Below are 20774 nucleotides of genomic sequence, written 5' to 3' on the forward strand. Positions count from 1 at the left end.
CGCAGTGTGGAGGGGGGCCGGTGGTATAGCAGAACTACTAAGCCCAGCTGCCTTTGCGGCCAGATGCCGCACCCGGGACAATCGCGCCAGGAGGCGCTTAAATCACTGCCTCATCTTCGGGGGAGCCGGGATCACTGCTGAAAATTATTTCACCCTGTGGCGGACCTGTGGGCTCCTACCCGCTGCCCTTCACTCACGTGGACCCTGCTGCTTGACCTACCGTGCGAGCCCGCATCCCACTAATGCTCTCTAACTCCATCTTTGTTCGGCCGCAGTGTGGAGGGGGGCCTGTGGTATAGCAGATTTACTAAGCCCAGCTGCCTTTGCGGCCGAAAGCCGCACCCGGGACAATCGCGCTAGGAGGCACTTAAATCACTGCCTCATCTCCCGCGTCGCGGGAGCGCGCCGGGAGAAGCCCGGGACAAGGGCGGGACCATTTGTGACCATTCGTGACTGTTCGAGGCTGGGCTGGGCCACATTATTAACATCTACGGGCGTATGTACTACCTATAACATTCCTTAAACTATCTGTTTCACTATTGAGGCTATGAGCATACAAAATTATATGGTGCGAGGAGGAGGGGTTGGAGGTAGCATCACGGGTACATTAGACAATTTAATCATCAGAGCCGCTAGTGTACTCGAAAAAGAAATTGCCCTAACTAAGAAACGCCTGTCAATGGTATCTCTATTCAACAGGCGTTCATCAATGGGAACTATAGCAAAATCTAGTACACCCAACCAAGTTAAACCACCAATAGGGGGGAATCACCTAGCAAATAATAATGAGGGCTCGCTTACCCCCACGCCAAACTTAGAACTATTACAAAGTAGTGACCCTGCAGAAGATCTAGCTGAGACTAGTGCCTCAGGTAGTGTAATCAGTAACAACACCTCACTCCCTAGGACCAGGTCTAAAACCAAAAATATCCCAAATCAGGGAGGGAAAACAAACATACATAAGGATGCCCCTACCAACAAACTTAAAAGACAAAGGAAACCAAGATCTGATAAGACAAACCTACATCACACAATAAGACTAAACCACCTAGGTGTGTAAGTAGAGCAGTACAAACTATAACATCTATGGATCATGCCATGGTAACCACTCAGGAAACCATAGGTACTGATACTATAGCGGTAGACCAGGCAAGTCAGACAGTGGACAATGTAAATGATGGAGAGGGGTTCTTGTTGAAGATAGAACACCTGATGAGGTCGCTTATGTTACCCCTGTACGAAAGGGTAAACGGGATAGGGGAGAAAATGGGGAAAATAGAAGTCTCAGGCACTAACAACGAGTTGTTGATGAAATATATAACATCGACAAAAACACAGACCCCAAACATCACGAAACCATTACACCCGCCTAAAAACATAAATAGTCTGCCAGCTGTACCCAATGTACGTAAATCAGCTGAACGCACACAATCGCATGAAGGACCAACCGCCGGGCATACAAATGTATTAAACAATGCCCTAGCAATTCCAGGGGCAGAGAGACCGGAGACACCTACTGCCCCCCAAAGAAGGGTAACAGAAACTGGCAATATTCAAGCTAAGCCCGGGGATAAAAGAGCAGATGAGGTGAAGGGCAAAAGTCAGTCGAACCAACGGGACCATCCCAACAGGGCAAGACCATTGGACAAATATATGAGAATTAATCTTCCCCCCAAATCATTCCCATACACTGTGGTTCTAATAGGGGTACCAGCTCTGGGAGAGGGAAAGCCAGAGAACTACTTTGAATTAAAGAACAAGGTCAGCCAGTGGCTAAATAAGTACAGGCCGATTCCATCATTTCTAGACGGTGGAATCCTCCATGTACGCAGACTAAGTTGGGTAGTTCAGAGGAAAAAAGATCATGATGGAGACTGTGTTGTAGTGAATTTTAAAGATAGCCGGGTGGTACACCATATCTGTGGCTGGAGGGGAAAACCTTGAGGGCAGGATACAAACAGTAGACCTGGGTTATTTCCACCCCCCACTGCCCACGGCTCAATGCAATAGGCATTCACACCATGTACAGGGGAAATGGTATAGGGACTCCTGTAACAACCAGTTTAATGTTCCTACCTATAATCGTTTTGCGGCTCTCTATGCACAAGAAGGTCTTGAGGGAGTAGATTGACGGTGTGAGGAAACTCCTATCTCACGTACTCAGAACCCCCTGGCTTGTGTGTAGATGTAGTAACTATGGGAAAGGGTGATGAAGATCCGCCCTTGGCTATAGTAACAGCTGCTCCTAAGGACAGCTTGGAATTGATTGTACCAAACATTGTGAGGGATAGCCAGGAGGATAGGATCACCCAAGGGCAATTGGAAATAGGCATGCGGACACACATTCAAAAAAGCTTAACCAGAGAATTAACTGCACTAGCAAGTGTCCCTAATAAAGTCATAGTGCCCAAGCAGAACAATGACTATGTACTTAAAATACTCAGTTGGAACGTCGCTGGCCTTGAACCCAGATTAAGGGATTAAGACTGGGTACACTTAATCTCGAGGTACGACATAGTAATGTTCCAAGAAACATGGGCACCACACGACCTGCACATTGAGGGGTTTCACTGCTTTAATATAGCAGCTCGCAAACCGCACTTTGGTCGAGCAGTGGGAGGTTTGTTTGTTGGGTTTAGTATACTGGCCGGAGGGAGATATAGAAATATAAACACTAATAAGCCTAATATACAAGTTATTGAATATAAACGCCAAGTCCCCTTCTTCTTAATACATTTTAGAATAACGATTTTATTTCTGTTCCAAATAAAAACTTTGTAGCACTTTTTAAATTCATCACTAATTTAGAGAATAGACAAGGTAAAGGTGAAAGTCTGGAGATTGTACTTGGCGGAGACTTCATTGCAAAACTTCCAAAGGATACAAGGGTCACGGGAATAAGCCAAGGGAACCAAGCCAAACGGAGGGGCCTTGAATTGAGAGCCCTGTTAAACGAACACATCATGAGTAATGCAATGGACTTTGGTCAACAACTCACATCTCAGCGGGTACCTACGCATAGAGGAAGAGTCGGCATGTCAACTATTAATTTTATTTTTGTTTACCCCGGTTTGGCGGACCGCATATTAGCAACAGAAATTCTGGCAACAGATTTCGGGGACCACAACCCAGTGACAGTCACACTAAGACTAGTCAAACGACCTGTCTACATACTACGCAGGGGGCAAGGGACATATGTGTAACCACGGATAGACTGAGGTTGAAATGGAGAGGTATAGACAAAGATGAGACCATTAAGTCCTTATTAAGGGAGGAGCAGATATCAATACACCTATGCTCAAATACAACAACCTGAGGCAACAAAGTAATCACATATTTTACTAAAATATGCTCCACGATCAGAACCCCAATGTCAGTACCTGTACCTCAGGGACAAAAAGATCCGAAGTGGTTCGACCATAATTGCTTTGAAGCAAACAGAAACTTGCGCAAGGCTCTCACAGAGACCCCTCGAATCAGGACAAACGTTAGCGCGGTTAGGAAAGCCTATAAATTAGCACTAGACACACGGAGGGGCACGCTTCTGGACACTCGCTGGGAAACCCTGGCTGAAACCGCCGGAGGGAAATGTAGTAACCTATTCTGGCCCGCGGTAAAAGAACTACGGAATATGGGCCAACAACTAACACCATTAAGCTGCACTATTGCCAGTAGTGCTTGGGAACTACATTTCGCAAAAATGTATGCCCAACAGCCAAATAGCCCAAGTTTTGAAGCTCCAGACCAGTTTGGTGATTTACAGATATCCCTGGGGGAAGTGGAAGAAGCAATTGCCCAGAGTCTTGGCAACAAGGCACCCAGACCTGATGGGTTGCCCATAGACCTTATTAAATGGAAACCTGATCTTTGGGCCCCAAAAATTGTAAATGTTTTTAATAGTCTGCCTTAATCTACGATGCCCGAAACTTGGGGAACTAGTATAATTGTTCCGATATATAAGAAGGGAGACAGGTCTGACCCCGTAAATTACAGACCAATCTCTCTCTTAGATAATACCCTAAAGATCTTGGGCCGCGTTATTTACAATAGGATCATTGAATGGACAGAGGAAAGCGGCATTTTGTCACCATGTCAAATGGGATTCCGAAGCAGGGTCGGCACAGTGGAACAATGCTTAAATCTTAAATTAATTATTTACAAATATAACATTGCTCGCTCTGACCCTATTTATTTAGCGTTTATGGACCTGTCATCCTCTTTTGATTTAGTTAACAGGTCCAAGCTTTGGTCTATCTTATTGGGTTACGGATTAGATGACACCTTGGTTTATTTTTTAGCTTTTTTACACACAGATCTGAAATCACGAGTGAGGATAGGAATGGGAGGGGAATTATCTGAGTCAATCAAGATAGGAAGGGGAGTCAGGCAGGGGTGCGTTTTAGCACCTCTGCTTTTTATTATTTATATCAACGGTCTTAGTAACTGCCTTAAAAAATCTGCCCCGGACGTTCCCATAATAAATGGTAAATCGTTACCTGCCCTCCTTTACGCAGACAATGCGGTCCTAATGGGCCGCACACCTAATTTGTTGCGTACTTTAGTAAAATGTTTTAAGGAATTTATGGATAATCTAGATGTACATGTAAATTAAAAAAAATCTTTTATAATGTCATGTGGCCCAGGGAAAAGTCAACTGACAGCTATACAGGTAGGGGATGAAAGACTTACTGCTACTCATATTTTCCCATATCTGGGAGTGTCCTTTGCTGCGAATGGCTCGTGGACTGGGCATTTGGCCCAAGCCACGAACAAATTCTCAAAGGCCACTAATTAAATTTTAAGCATCCCCAGATCTAAAAGATCAGGCGCCATTAAAGCAATTGTTAACATTTTTAAACTACAATATGTGCCAGTAGCCACCTATAGGGCAGAAGTATGGGGCATTGGAGACAATTGTCGCATCCAGCAGGAAGAAAACCGGTTCTGCAGGAGGTTGTTAAGCATACCAATTTCTTCATCTACTTACATTATGCACAGCGAACTAAACTTACCCTTTGTGTCGGACTTTATTAGTGCCCGAAGAGTGCTATTTTGGCATTCGGTATGGAGAAATAACTCAGACACTTTGACCCAAGATATAATATCTGACTGCCTAAAATGCGAAAGGGGGATGGAGATCCCATGGCTTTCGTTCGTTCACAAAAGCTTGTGTAAGATAGGCAAAGATAATATCTTTGCCTATCCAAGCGATGCTAACAGGGTGAACAAAACTGAACTGAAGGAAGCACTTTATGCACTTTATACAACGGGTAGAATGGGATATATTTAGGAAAATCTACAGTGGCAAGGTACATGGACATGGGACTATATAGATACCCCTTAGCACTGTACCTAACCCTACCGATGACACATTGGGAAAGAAGTCTTTTGTTCCGATATAGGGCTGGTTCTATTAGACATCTGTTAAATTTCCCCTTGGGGCACCAACCAAGTACGAACAAAATAAGCTGCCCCTGTGATGGGCTAAGTAACCAAATGATTTAAATTTTTTCTTCTCTTGTAATTACTATTTGAAATTGGCTAAATGTTTTTTAATTCCTCTTTTTAAAACATGTAGACCAATCACTCTGAATGAATCCTATCAATTGCTGCTTTCATTGGATAATGAGGAAATATTCTGTCGCACTTGCACTTTCTTAAAAATTGCAGTTCGTGCTCGAAATATGATGGAAAATGCCTAAATTAGAACTGCTAGTGACTTATTGTAAATATCTGTATTTTTATTATTGTCATGGATTTTATGAATTGTATTACTATATATGTGCTTTTATGGATTCTTAAGAATTCTAATAAAGATTTTGAATTGGAGCCCACTCCTTCGCAAAATCCATATTGTAAATCGGAAAGAATCTTATTATCTTATTATCAGATGCCCAGGCTTTTAGTCTTACTAAAATTACACGACCTAGGATTTTTGTCATTGAGTCGAGTAATGAAATGGGCCTGTAGCATCTAGGGTCTTGACGGTTTCCTTTTTTAAAGATGGGAACTATAATTGACTCTGTCCAGGGTGCTGGGAATGGTACGTGGCAGCTAGCATTCGCTACTTGCGTTATAATCGGACCCCAAAGAGATAAATATGACTTAAAGAGGTCACTAGGGACCTCGTCTGGTCCGGGCACCTTTCCGCTACAGGTATTGGAAATTGCCATTAACACCTCATCTAAGGTGAATTTAAGGTCAGTATTAAATGATTTATTCCTTGATATGGTGTCATTGTCAGGCCGATCAATCCCCCTGAAGACCTCTGTAAAGTGCCCAACCCACAGCTCCTCTGAAATGGCAATCTCAATAGAAGGGCCCCCGTCTGGTTTCAGAAAAGGTGCTTTTACCGCCTTTTCAGAAGGCACTACTATCCCTTCTTAAGGCAGCCGAATAAAGGGACTCCCATTTCCTTTTTCAGGCTGTCTCTTCTCCACTTAATTGCTAGTTTATATGGTCTCCTTGCCTCCCTAATGGCCTCACGATCTCTCGGGATAGTGTGAAGAATATTTTTTTTTAATTTGTGTGTGCTTTCGTACATTGTGGGTCAAACCAACCCATTTGTTTTGACTTCCTAGATCTATGAACAGAAAGGGCCTCCCGCACAGTGCTTGATATTGACTCAAAAGCCTCAAGAATGCCAGCTGGGCCAGCTAGATTGCTAGTACAAGTATCGAATTCATCTTTGCACTTGGTCACCATAACTTTTAGAACACGTTCAGGGTCAACCATAGCCCATTTCAACGTGTAGCCATTTGTTCTGTCTAGTGCCAGTGACTCCAAAGGCAGTGGAGCAATTTTACCCCTTTTTGAACATTTTAAACAGCCTTTAAATGTTATGCACAGTGCGAAGTGGTCACTCAATGATATGTCTCTTATGTGAAATGAGCTAACTTGAGCTGCATAGCATTTTGACAGCAACAGAAAATCAATTGTAGAATATAGGCCCTGCCCACTGAAAGTATACCCCATGGGTACTGGTTCCAGGCACATTTCATTTACAAAGCCTAAGTCCAGGGTGCATACCATCTCATTTCATCGCTCTCCGGCTTTTGAATGAGTAAAATGCGTGCAACTGAGCCCTTCCTCCACATCAAATCCACACACATTTGAATCAACAATAGGACATAAACCACAGTTAAAATCTCCTAAGAAAAGGATCCTAGGGTCAGAGACACTTTTATGCCATAGAGATTGAACATCAGTTATTAACTCATCAAAAACTGCTTCTACATCAGACATTGGAATGTTATTGTACAAATTAATCCGAATTATTGATCGCTTGCTATCTATCTTAATATTAATAATTTGGAAAAAGGCATTATCTAGCCTGGGTTACATTTTACTAAAATTCAAAGTGTTTGCAATATATGTACAGAGGCCTCCCTTTAGTCTACCTGCTTTACTATCTCTTGCCTAAGTGTGTACGGTTCTATACCCAGTAATATGTAGTGGACCTCTAGCCCGTGTCTCTTTGAAGCAGAGAATATCATAACTTTGGATGAAATCACACCAAATTGGATTTATCAATTTTTGGTGTAATCCTGCTATGTTCCATGAGACAAGTTTGCAGAGGGTTTCCTCTTCTATGTTGTCCTTGATATATGTTGTTAATTTTGACGAAGCAGAGAAGTTATCAATGCACATTACAGGTTGCATACCTTTTACGCTTGTGACTCCTAATATAGTTAACTGGTTGTCACAGGGCTGTAATAAATGATTGTGGTCACTGTCTAATGGCCCTTGCCGAGATGCTCCATGACTGAGAATGGTGTCACGGTTAAGCCCACTCTCTACATTAGGAGGATTAACATTGTCATCAGTGACAGATGGTTTGAGCGTACTGCGTATAGATCCTTGGGCTGGGGAGGGCAAGTACTCTTTATTCAATGCACTAAAATCTTGATCAGTCAGTCAATCAATTGCGTATAAGGACTCAAATACTTCAAAACGATTGCTGGTTGGCACTATGTAGCGAGAAGAACTGCTATTAGAAAATAAAGGCTGTTGGAAATAGGACTGTTCATTAGTCATGGGGTTGTAGAAAAAACCTAGAGGGAGGATATTAATACCATTTACATTCATCTCCCTGGTTCCTGCTCTATCGAGAATTTGCCGTTCTAAATTTGGAGATCTAAATGATAGGACAATGCAGTCTCCTTGCAATCGTTTATTTGACTTACCTACCCAAGAGACTCTTCAGGCCATTTTGAATTCACTAAAAAGAGCATTATTTAGCCCTGTGCTGGTATTGAGAAAGTGACAAGCATTATTGCGTAAAGTTGACCAGTGTTCAAAATCATTGCCTAGCACAGGAGGGACATTTGCTAAGACCACTGTATACGGGGTCGCTTCAGGGGGAAGATTTAGGACCATATTGGGCGGGGCTTCATACACCCTGCACTGCTTGTGTGGAACAGAACCTAGATCTACTTTCGTGTTCCTCTGAGCTCTACCCCTCCCACCATATTGTGCGTGACAGGGTTTTGTGATGTTACAGGCCATGTCAATGGGAAATTATGACCTCGGTCCGTCTGAGTTGGCTGAGTGTGGGAAATTATAAAAGGATCAATGCTTGAGTTAGAGGGCAATTGGGTTGTCGCGGCTTGGCTGCAGGTCTGACTACATTTAGAATATCGGCAACAAGTTGTAGTGGCTATATTCACATCCCTAGCACCATTCCCTCTAGAGAGCATAGGCCCTGCACCCTTGCCATTATTATCATCACTGACAACAGAGCTAGCTAATTGTTGTAAGTCTGCTAGCCTTTCAAGTGAGATTAATCTTTCTTCAAAGCTGCCCAACTTCTGTATCACGGGGGCAAGGAGGTCAGTAATCAATATCCCCAACACTCGCACGCCGAGGGCTTACCGGCGTTATCCTTTCATAGCTGTGGACACCGCTGTAGCTGTTGCTGCCTCTCGCTACAACTAGCCGCACCCGCTCCGCGGGTGCCGCGTCGCAGCTCTGGTCCGTGAGGCTGTTGGGAGCACGTTTGCTCACAGCCCTTAACAAGCAGTCGAGGGAGCAGGGACACGCTCTATACACCAGCGCTGCCGCTGCAGGGACTCAAAGAACCAGGAGTCCCTGCGTCCCGGCACACCTGCAGACCTCTTGCCCCTCCCACCCCCTCGCTTCACGCCCCCACAAAAGAACGCCTTCATCCCGCTGTGCGGGAGCACGCGGGAGCATCGCGGGAGAAGCCCAGGACAAGGGCGGGACCATCTGTGGCCATCAGGGGCCAGAAGAGGCCGGGCCGGGCCACATCTCTTGGCTCTCCTAAGAGGGAGGGCGAATTGTAAGATCATGGCCACAGGCACAAGAGCAAGTAAATCAAGGAAAGCTGCGGGAGACGTCGTTATAGGCCCAATGGACCAATTTATTACCCGGGCTGTTTCCATCGTAGAAAAGGAGATAATCCTTGCTGAACGAAGATTATCCCGGGACTCCAGGGGTCTATCTCACAAGCGCTCATCCTTGGGCGCCCTTGCCCTAGCCCCCAGCCCCGTAAACGTGCCTACTACACTATTGGTCATAATCGACTCTCCGGACATTGACGAGAGAGTAAGTCGAATTAGGGCAAGCCTAGAAAGGGTAACCACCACTGCACCAGTCATCACTCAAGACCCAACTCACCTAAATCCTCTTGACCAAACTGATCCTTCTCAGGGGGCCCAAAATCATGATCTTTACTCAGAGATCAATAATGCCCGTAGCCCCTCAGCGTTGCCTAACGAAGCCATACAACCTCCCCCTACAGTTGAGTCCATCGAAGCTAGCACCCCCTCAGCAGTAGTTCAAGAACCTATCCCTACTGGGAAACCAGCCTTAGGACAAGTTGCACAAAAAAAGCGAAAGCGTCCTGCTAGTCCTCGGAAGGGGGGGTTTTATAAGCCACACAGCAAAGTGAGTAGGCAAAATGCACCCAAAGGGGGTTCTACTACAAACCATGTCCCATACCCAAACACTTCCACCACCCACACTAGAGATATTGCACCTGAGGGCATACCAGGCCTGTTGGCTCCTCTAGGTTCAACCATACTCCCCCAGGCCGTGCACACCGACTTAGATGTCGAGAACTTAATCAGGTCTGTGGTAATGCCGCTCGTAGATAAGATTGACAGTCTCACACGTAAATTAGCTGCCCTAGAGCAGTCAATGCTGGACAACTTTTACGCTGTGAAATCACTGGTCAAATTCCATGCTAAGGTGCAGGGAGAAGAAAATGGCGGGTCAAGGAGTGGAGCTGTCACCCTAGTTCCCTCTAAGTCAGTTCCTCGCCAAAAACCGCCTGCACCTGGGGAGATCCCTCAGTCACTCCAACCCAACACTGGAACCAGTCCTGTCCCAAAAACTCCCGCTCTTGAGCCCAGCTTGGGCCGCCAAAAGACAAAACCCACTACCCAAGCGCCCAAGGCCCCGAAGGTCAACTTTGCTCCCAATCCCAAGCCTATAGCCCTCAACCCTAACACAGTAGGAAACTTGCCTGCCACGTCGAATGGAAACACAACTCCATCCTTTCCCACTCCTGGCAATCAGGCTACGCCTAAACCCCTAGCCAAACCCTTAGCTAAACCTCCGGGCACAACACCAGTAGATAGGGTAAAAAGGCACACACCCAATGCTAGCCTCCCCCCTGGTTGTAAACCGTATGTGGTAATCTTATTGGGTGTCCCAGAGCTCGAAGAGGGTTCTGTTGAGCTATATTCTGATCTTAAACATAAGACACTCTCCTGGCTCAAAGTAAATAGACCCCTCCCAGGGCACATTGACGGCAGAATAGTCTATGTTCGCCGTGTGGGGTGGATCGGTAATAGACGTAAGGACCTAACTGGGGACTGCATATTGATCAATTTTAACGATCCCAGAGCAGCAGGCATGATATGCAGCCAGCAGTCGCATTATAACTTTTGCGACATTCAAACTAGGGATTTGGGGTATTTCTACCGCCCCCCTCCTTCATCGAGGCAAAAGAAGTTCTTGCCGGATGAGGGCAGAGGTGCATGGTTCCCGCACCACCCAACTTTAGACGTTAGAGCAAGGGCATGGACACCGACCCAAGCGGCCCCCCCGCAGGGTTGGGGTTGGTGACTCGGTGATAAAGTGGTAACAAACGCCCCCTCACCAAGGGTTATTACATCACGCATAGCCGAGAGGGTCCCCTCGTCACCAGCCAACTTTTCTGTGCCCCAACCCACGCCCAACCCCCCTATCCCTTCTTCCCCAGGCTATTGGACCGGGTCCACTAAGTCCGTGGATGGAGTACAATCTATGGCTGTACAGGGTGAGGAAGATGGATGTGTTGAGTCTCCAAATTGCCCTACCCTGAAAACCATTAGTTGGAATGTGGCAGGCTTAAACAACAAGTTGGATACCCCGGACTGGGTGGCGCTCACCGAGCCCCACGCAGTCTGTGCATTCCAAGAGACGTGGTGTGTGGAACCAAGGCATAGAGTAGGCTATGCTACCTATTTTGTCCCGGCAGGTACTTCAGCTTCGGGAAGAGGGCGCCCGTTTGGAGGCCTCCTAGTCTGGGTAGATATATCTCTAGGTTGGAGGGTACATCATCACCCCCAAAAATCTCCAGACCTTATGCGGCTCACTGTAAAATGCCCAAGGAAAGCCGTAAAGCTGGAGATTTTTAACATCTACACACGTGGGGATTCAGGGAGGGCTTTGTCACCAACCCTTACTGCTTTGGAGGCAGCCTTAGGGGAGTGCCATAGAGACTCCCTAATCCTGGTAATGGGGGATTTCAACTGCACATTTGAGCCCCTGTTAACTGATGAATCGCTGGACCTGTACGACGAAGATTCAAGGAGAGGTGTTCCGTCCCTTGATTTACCTATTGTCAAAAAATGGACCCCTAGAGTTGTTCAACTAAACTCCCTCACACTTGAGTATGGCTTGAGAGCAGCCAACGGGAGAACACGCTCTGACCAAGCGGGGGCTCACACGTATAATAGGGTGGGTCACTCATCCAGGATAGATTACATTCTTCTAAACTTTCCTTTGTGGTCCCACACGAAGGACATGTCAGTTTTACCTTCCCTGGATAGTGATCATAATGCGCTCTCATTATCCCTAACATACTGGTGGAGGGACAGTGGCTCATTCTATGGAGATCGTGACGTTCCAGAGCAAAGGTCATCGGGGGGGGGTGGTCCCCTCAAATTGCCTCAGACGCCTAAGATGGGACAAAGTGGCTTTCGACAAAGAAAAATTATCCTGCATTAAAGCTGTCACTGCTGCAGCCTGTGAACTCCTGGAAAGTCAGCCTCCCAGTCCGCACAGGATTGCAGCCATGTTTAGCGAGGTTTCAACGTCGATTGGGGATTTGTTCATGGTCAAGTCAAAAAAGGGGAGCAAAAACCTTGACAAGCAACAGGCCAAATCAGGCTGGTACTCGTCGGAGTGCCGTGCTGGAAAGAGAGCCCTAATACTGGCAGTAAAGAGCGGTGATCCAACATTAATAGCTAACAAACGCAAGAGCTATAAATCTGCGCTAAGGGCAGCAAGGAGAGACTGGGAAGATGCCTTCTGGCAGGAACTCCGTGCCGCCAGTGTGGAAAAAAATGCAAAAGGCTTCTGGGACTTATTGCGAAAGAAAAACAGACCCCTAGATACTGTCATCACATGCAATATAACCGAAGAACAGTGGCTTGCACATTTTTCAAAACTGTACACATCATCTGAAGTAGAAGTAACGGACTTCCCGCTACCACAGATCCTTCGAGGTGATGGGAGTTATGAGGAAAGTCTGTTTACCAGGAAAGAAGCTGAAATTGCTATAAAATCCTTGGTTCCTCGTAAAGCAGCTGGTCCTGATGGCCTTCCTGGCGACCTTCTCCGTGCAGACCCAGATGACTGGAGTATACTAATCACATCTGTACTAAATGCTGCCATGGCAGGGGCCCCCCTCCCTACTTCATGGAAGGCTGCTGAGGTGGTACCCCTGCACAAAAAAGGCTCAAGAGACGATCCGGCCAATTACAGGCCGATTAGCCTGATAGATTGTTCCCAAAAAGTAGCAGGCAAGGTACTCTTATCCAGAGTTCAGCAATGGGCAGAGGAAAACACGATACTCTCAGACTTCCAGGCTGGGTTCAGAGCTGGCACAGGAACAATAGAACAATCGCTAAGGCTGCTCATGATTCACTGGAAGACCGTCACGATTGGGAAGGGTACCTTATACCTGGCCTTCATCGATCTCCGAACGGCTTTTGACTTGGTACCCAGAAACAACCTTTGGAAGGTACTGAGTGACCTTGGCATGCCACCCTATCTGCTTCATTTGATCATGAGGTTTCATGAAAAGAACTATGCCCAAATACGCTGGGGGCCAAATGGTAAAAAAAAAACAAAAATAGAGGTGAATAGAGGTGTGCGGCAAGGCTGCGTACTGGCCCCAACCCCATTCTCCCTCTATGTGAATGGGGTGGTGGACTTCCTAACCAAGTTACCAGCAGATGCCCCCCGTCTGGCAGGCCGTCTAATCCCTACCCTGCTCTTTGCTGACGACACTTTACTATTGTCAAAATCCCCAATGGGCCTCCAGCAACTTCTTTCTGGATTTGATGATTTTTGCAAGCAAAGAGGTCTCTGTATTAATACAGATAAAACAAAATATCTCATTTTGAATCCCCCGCAAAAACTCGGACCCCCTCCTACACTGTGGTCCGTTGCATTGGAAAGGACTAGCACGTTCGACTACCTGGGCATCCGGCTGGTGGACTCCATGAAATGGGACTGTCACTTGACCAAAATGTTATTGAGTTTGAAAAGAGTGACCGGGGTCTTGTTGAAAGAGCAGAGAGCAGCTTCTACAAAACCAATAGCGGCAGTAATGGACATTTATTCGGCTAGAGGAGTAAGCGCAGCACTTTACGGGGCAGAGCTCTGGGGGATGTCAAATATGAATGAGCTAATTCGAGCAGAGAATACCTTCCTGAGAAGTTTGATGTCTCTCGGCCCATCTGTCCCCATCTTACCATTGCAACTGGATATGGGATGTCGGGCGATCGAAGACCAAGCAAAGTTACGCCCACTGCTATTGTGGGCCCGCATCTGGAGAGTACCAGAGCTCTCAAGCTATGCGGATGGCCTTCGGGAAATAATCAAATCCCCGGGTTGGGCAAAAATAAAATGGCTAAGGGACATCAAGGCCTTACTTGCCAACCTGGGGCTGGAAGAAGCGTGGCTCCAACAGTCAGCCCCGCCCAAATCCACGATAAAAAAACTCTATTGGCAGTGGGTGGTAAACAGAAGAAATTCTTCGACAACAACCTGCAAATCGACTAGAAACTTCTTGGAGATCAAAGATGCCCCTATTAGAGAATTGTATCTGGACACTATCTCTGCCCCATGGGAAAGATCACTGTATTTTAAATTCAGATTAGGCCTTCTCCCTGTAATGGAGCTTACATGCCATTGGAAAATTCCTTACCAGACTGCTCCATGGTGCCCCTTTTGCCCTCTGCGGCGTGAATCTGTCCCCCATTTGTTATTCGAGTGCCCTGCCTACAAGGTTCCTCGCACGAAATGGATGAAACCGATGTGTCTCACCTTGGGCACCAGACATTGCAATGTGGCACTAAGAATACTACTTACAGACACTCGTACATTTTTTGCATGCGCCACCTCGAAATATCTTGGGTGGGCATGGCGGATTCGGTCAAAAAGACTTAGGCAAATTGTTTAATCTTGATTTTAAATTTATGGTCCGTTATTGGCCTATCTCTTTTAGGTAATTTATCTAATCCCCCCCATCAGAATTGGCAGGGAAAAAACAGCTGATCCCTAGCACGTAGGGGTTTTTATGCTTTTTATCTAGCAATGTTAAATATTGAATTTATTATGTATGTATGCTTTTTAAGATACTTTTTATGTCGAAATAAAGCCTATTTGACTTGACTTGACTTGAATATCCCCAAACATTTACAAAGATCGTCTTCACTTGGCCAAGCAGCATTACAAGTCCTGCCATGTTTTGCTGCGGTGTTACTAGTGAATGATGCCATAGAAGAGCAGGCTTTCTTGTTCGTTACCGAGGAGGTTATTCTGGGAACAGCTTGATGTGTTGCTCGTTGGTTTTCTTTCTGTGCCACACATCTTTTCTTTCTGGTTCCCTGACCAGTCCCTTCTTGCCCCCCAGGTTTTTCGTTGCTTTCTGACCTCTTGTACTAGCACCAATACTCTGTGTCTCTGGGTCTTGCTCTTGCTCGATATTGAGACTCATGTCCTGGGCCAACAAATTAGGGTTCTTACTACTAATAGAGCCGGATGAGCAAGCAGTGGTATCAGTCGGTAGAGGGACGATGGGTGTTTCCGGGCTGTGACTTAAAACGTTGACAGTGCAATTATCAGGTTGACGTGCAAAAAGAGTTGCGGGTCCAGAGCCTCAGTTTGGTTAATGCAATCTCGTGCATCAGGGCAGACTCAGCGCGCACAAGGAACGTGTCTAGAGTCCCCGCCACCCCTGAGCCCACACCCACTTTGCGACTATTCATTTAATCGAATACAGTCACAGTTTGCTTGAAATGTACTCAGCTCGGTACAGATTAAAGTCCGTGGCGCAGGTAAAGTGGCGTTGCCCCTGGGAACCCCTTCCCACCAGGGGTGAGTGCAGGATGCAGCTTGTGAGGTTTGTGGCAGAGATGAGACAGGCAAAAGAGAGCCGGTAGGAGAGGTTGCGCTAAAAGCTGAAGTTGGACACGCCTCCCCCTCACTCACGGCAGCTGGTATGCAGATTGGTACACTCTGGGGTATGGAGTCGCCCCCCCGAGTGTTGTTGCAGCGCAGGTAAAGTGGCATTGCCCCTAAGACCCTCGTACCTCCAGGGGTGAATGCAGGATGCAGCCGGTGGAGTTTGTGGCAACAGGCAGGGATGGGACAGGCAAAGAGAGGCTGATTCCTCTTCGCTGATACCTCACGCTCAGCCTGCTGTCAGCAGTTCCGTGCTCTGACCCCTTTCGGCTTGTATTTCTAAGAGCTTTTACTGCCCAAGATAACAGCGCCAGCAGAAGTTCAGCCGGGATTGTGTTTGCGGCTATGTGTCAGAGTACAGCACAGCCGCGTGAGTTTCTCCTTGAAAACTCACCTTGAAGCAGGTCTGCACGTCGAAGGATAGTAAAGGACAGAGATTTACGGTGCAAGGAACTATGGGGCATATTACCAAGGGGGGGCGATAGGCAATTATCACCGATTTAGCGCCCATTTTTGGCGGCTAAGCGGCGATAATTTAATCCCCCTATTAGCAAGTTAGCGACAGCTTTTAGGCGATAGCGAGTGGTTTGGGGCCCGCTTTGAATGTCAGCAATGTTTATCGCTAATGACATGCAAAGTGGGCGTACCCAACCAGTTAGCGACTGAACGCAGTCGCTATCGCCTATTAGCAAGGCAGGCGTAGCGTTGGAAATATTCGTGCTAAGCGCGAATATCTCCAAATACTAACACCTGCCCAGACCAGTTCTTAGCCATGTTATCCAATGGGAGGTGGATAACATGGCTAAGAGCATTTTGTCGCTAAATGGTGAATATCGCTGTATTCTCAGCGATATTCACACATTTTGCCGCTATCGCTGGATATTTTAGCACAATGGAGAAAAACGTTGCTAATAGCATGTTTTCTCCGCTAACATATCCAGCGATAGGCAGCCATAAAAAAGTTGTCGCTAAGCCTATTTAGCGATAAATATCGCTACTTGTTGGTAATATGCCCCCAAGAAACTCAAGCACTACAGACAGCCAGAGCCGAATTTTCACGTTCGGCGGGGACAGTTTCTACCTGTGCATCCATTTGTTTTCCATCTGCTCACGTTTTGCTGCCCAAACCATCTGTTCGTGTAGATTCAGCAATGCTGCTTTTAGTTCATTTTGGTTTTTTTCCCTTTCTTTTTGACAGACTATTTGGAATCTGCGTACCTTCATTTTACTAGTGGTCACATGTGGATTTAGGCACAGGAAAGGAGCATGTGTGCCTGCTGGTCGTTGGATGTCCAGCAGTACTCTGTTCTTGTTGCGAGAACTGTAAACTGGGGGCAGTCCAGCCATCTCACCTGCAGTTCGATTTGACTTTTATATGTGTTAGGCAAGTGCGAAAAATGCGAATTTGCATTAGGATTTACATCTGCTTTGCCATGCAAAGAAAAATATTTAAACCTCTCAATTCTATTCACGTATAGGTTTCTGTCCACAGTATGAAAATACTGTCTCTCCTGCACGAGAATATTTGCCCCTTCACCTTCTTGTTGTCAGGGGTGATGTATGTTTGCAGACCTTCCAATTCACACTACCATCATATGTCACACAATATTGTCTCCCTACAAACATTCACCCGGCGAGGAGGAGATATCACACGCGCGGAGATCAACATTATAGCTAACTATGTACAGACTCTGCACAGTCAATGTCCATTACAGATTAACTGCCTGATTCATCATTCTCCCGTTTTGCGAGCCCCTAATAGCGATTCATAACGAATCGCTATTAAGGACTTGCAAAACGGGATTCATGTAGGAATTGCAATAATTATTGCGATTCCTACATGTTCCTTATTTGCGATTAGCTAATTGCTAATCGCTAATAAGGAATAACTCCCCATACATTCCTATGGGCCTACAGGCCCATAGGAATGCATGGGGAGTTATTCCTTATTTGCGATTAGCAATTAGCTAATCGCAAATAAGGATGCGATTTCAAGGGTGCAGGGGTGTCCAAAGGACACCCTGTAGCGCCCCTAAAATGTAATCTACATTGGTGTTGCGCACACACATGTCCAAAGGACATGTGTCTGTGTAACATGCAACTTAGAAAAATGCATTTAAATGCATTTTTCTAAGTTTTTGCTATTTACCGAGACGTCTGACCTCTCGGTAAATAGCGGCCCAAAATTGCCATTTCGCAATTTTAAAATGCTTCATGAATTGCATTTAAGGAATCTCAAATAGAGATTCCTTAAATTCAATTCTTCGCAAATGTGCGTATTCTTAAATAGCGAAATTTGCATTTGGGACTCGCAAAAGGCAAGATTCTGAGAATCTTGCCCTTTGCGAGTGCAATTTAGCTTGATGAATCAGGCGGTATGAATCCACCCCAGCACATTGGTGCAAGCCTCAGAAGCTTGGCTTTTTTGGCACTGGAAGAGGAAGGCAGCGCATTTCAAGTGCTTCAGCCCCCTCCACGGCCCTGCCCCTCTGTTCACAAGGTGAAACATTTTCACACGTTGGCAGGTTTGTTTTTCAGCAAAGCTAACAAAATAGTTGCAGCAAATACTTAAGTGGTTTTTTAGGGCTCTCTTGAGGCCCTAAAATGTACCCATTCCTAAAGTTGTTTGCAAGAGTTTTCTACATAGGCCCTGATTACGAGTGAGACAGAAAATGCCGACCCAGTAATTATCGGGTGTGATAACGTCCACAGCTCGAGACAGGATTTAAAAGAGGAAAAATGTTTAATAATTGCTGGAACATGATGATTTTGGTGGGGTAGCACCCACATCCGTACGTCATATCAATTTTTCAATTCAATTTATTTTATTATGTTTTGGCTCTCAACGAGGGCATACAGGACCGTACGTCATGTCCTATTTTTTGAGAGTCAAACTGGTAAAAGGCACTATTTATCTGACACGAAAAATGCTGAACCCTGTAATCATACATTTTGAACTGGCGTGGAAAATACCTAACAGCCTGCTAGGGCCACTCGTCATCAGGTCACTTGTTGATGCCTTTATTGTGAACTCCAAAGATGGGTGCCTCAATAAAAACGAGTTTTTTACAGAATTTTAAAGATATGAGTGTTATTTGATAAACTGATGTGTCTATATAAATACATACTGTGGGTCTTATTTGAGTGTACTTGGCGTGTGGCAGTGGCGCAAATCGTTTTGCTGCGCTACCCTACCTCAATGTAAAAAGGAAGGAATGCACTGTATTTATGAAATGATGGTGCATACCGGTCTTTTCCCTCTGTGCTAACTCACAATGGGCTGCCTAGTGCCAACGCAGACACCCTTGCACCGTTGTGCAAGGTGTCTGCATTGCATACAGGATTGTTTTTGTGCAGGAACGAACATATTCCTGCTGAAAAACAATCCATGGAGGCGCTTTTCTCTTTGTATGTGTCCTACAGGATGCAGCACACATGGAAAGAGGTAAAAACAAGAAGACATTGAAACACTTCTAGTTACTCCTGCTCTGGGGAGGTGTAAAGATTTGGCGCTTCAACAGGTTTACATGATGTTGTAAATCTGGGGAAGCATAAAATACATGGATGTTGTGTGGGAACAGCCACGGCAATGCCCATGGAACACTTCCCTAATGCAGAGTAAGACAATGCACCTGCTTGCACTGCTTTGTCTTACTCCATAACTATCAGGCCATTAAAAGCCACGCAAAGTGACTTTGTCTAGCCTCATAGATATGGTTGATAGGTTTGCTCCACCCATGCATCAAAAATGCGACGCTCAGTCAACGCAGGCCGCTCGTAAATAAGTCCCCTGTATCTCTGCAGTGTATCGCATTTCAGTGATCATCTGACCCATCAGCATCCAATTTGCTCATGTGGCAGCTGAGCTGTGGGTCATTGTTGGTTGGGAATGTAAGGTATAGGTGACAGATTTTGTAGGGTGATGGCCAAGATCAAGCAGCAGCGGCCTCATGTGGTAATGAATCATGTCTTATAGTTGGTGGCAGTCTACGATGGTTATTTATGTCAATACTTTCAATACTGCATGACGCAAAGATATCTTCATTGTCTATGGCTGTTTTAACATTCTGAGTTGTTCCATTGCAGATATGGATTGCCGTGAAGTTGGAGGGAGCATCACGCAGATTGATGCGGGCAGTGCACAGGTGTCTGGAGTGAATGTAGGAGGTGGCATCTTCTCCCTGTCCGGAGGCAGCTGGACTAGCCTACCAGGTGGCCTTTCACACATCACAGTCGGTCCTACTGGAGTTTGGGGTGTGAACATACATTACATGGTCTATAAGTGGAATGGTGCGAATTTTGACAAAATAGAAGGTGTGGTATACATATGATCATTAATATTGCATTTATCTGTTTTCAGGTGTAAACTACAAAACACTTTCAGGAGTAAGCAAATGGGGATTACCATTCCTATCCGTAAAGCAAAAACATTACACACAGATTTCATCATCCTATCCGTCTTATGCAGCAAAATTCTGTTTTATAGGATGAGGCCCTTCCTGGAGAGAAGCAATATAACATCATTTGTCTCATAAAAGAGGAGCATATTACCAATAACTGGTGCACCGCAGTTTTGCCGCAGTGGTGTGCCAAAAAATTACAGCCGCAGTACAACACATTTTAACGCCATGTTAGCATAGTATTTACAATATGGTGCTCCATGCCGTTAGGAAGCTGGCGTCATAAAAACTGGTGCTGCTGTGTGCCCCGTGTCATTAAGAAATTTAACGCTAATGCTGAAAACGTGACGATCGGCCAACTAAGGTCAGGAAAATAGATGCTAGCCACCCTAGAGTCCCTTTTTTTCATCTAGCAGGAGAAAAAAAAATATTGCAAACTTACCTGAAAGCAGCAATGGAGCAGCCAGAAGTGAGCACAGCCCAGGCCAACAACCCCAAAACCCGCCAATATGACCAGTCAGAGTCCCATGGTAAGAGCAAGTTCAAGTTCAGTGAGGAGGAGAATCAGATCTTGATCCCAGAGATGACAGAGCACCAACACCAGCTCTTCATCAACTCCAAAATGTCATTGGGGGAAAAAAAGCTGCATGGCAGACCAATATGGAC

The 20774-nt window shown here is 45.8% G+C and overlaps 1 protein-coding gene across 1 annotated transcript in view; it reads left to right on the plus strand.

Moving 5' to 3' along the window:
- The window catches only part of LOC147683104 (fish-egg lectin-like), a 339260-nt gene that overhangs the window by 100463 nt on the left and 218023 nt on the right, over positions 1–20774 (plus strand). The window contains exon 2 of the mRNA XM_086944782.1: positions 19795–20022. Within this exon, the coding sequence (XP_086800908.1) occupies positions 19795–20022 (228 nt within the window). The remainder of the gene's footprint in view (positions 1–19794; positions 20023–20774) is intronic.

The sequence above is a fragment of the Lissotriton vulgaris genome, chromosome 11, assembly GCF_964263255.1.
Source record: "Lissotriton vulgaris chromosome 11, aLisVul1.2, whole genome shotgun sequence".
NCBI lineage: Eukaryota > Metazoa > Chordata > Amphibia > Caudata > Salamandridae > Lissotriton > Lissotriton vulgaris.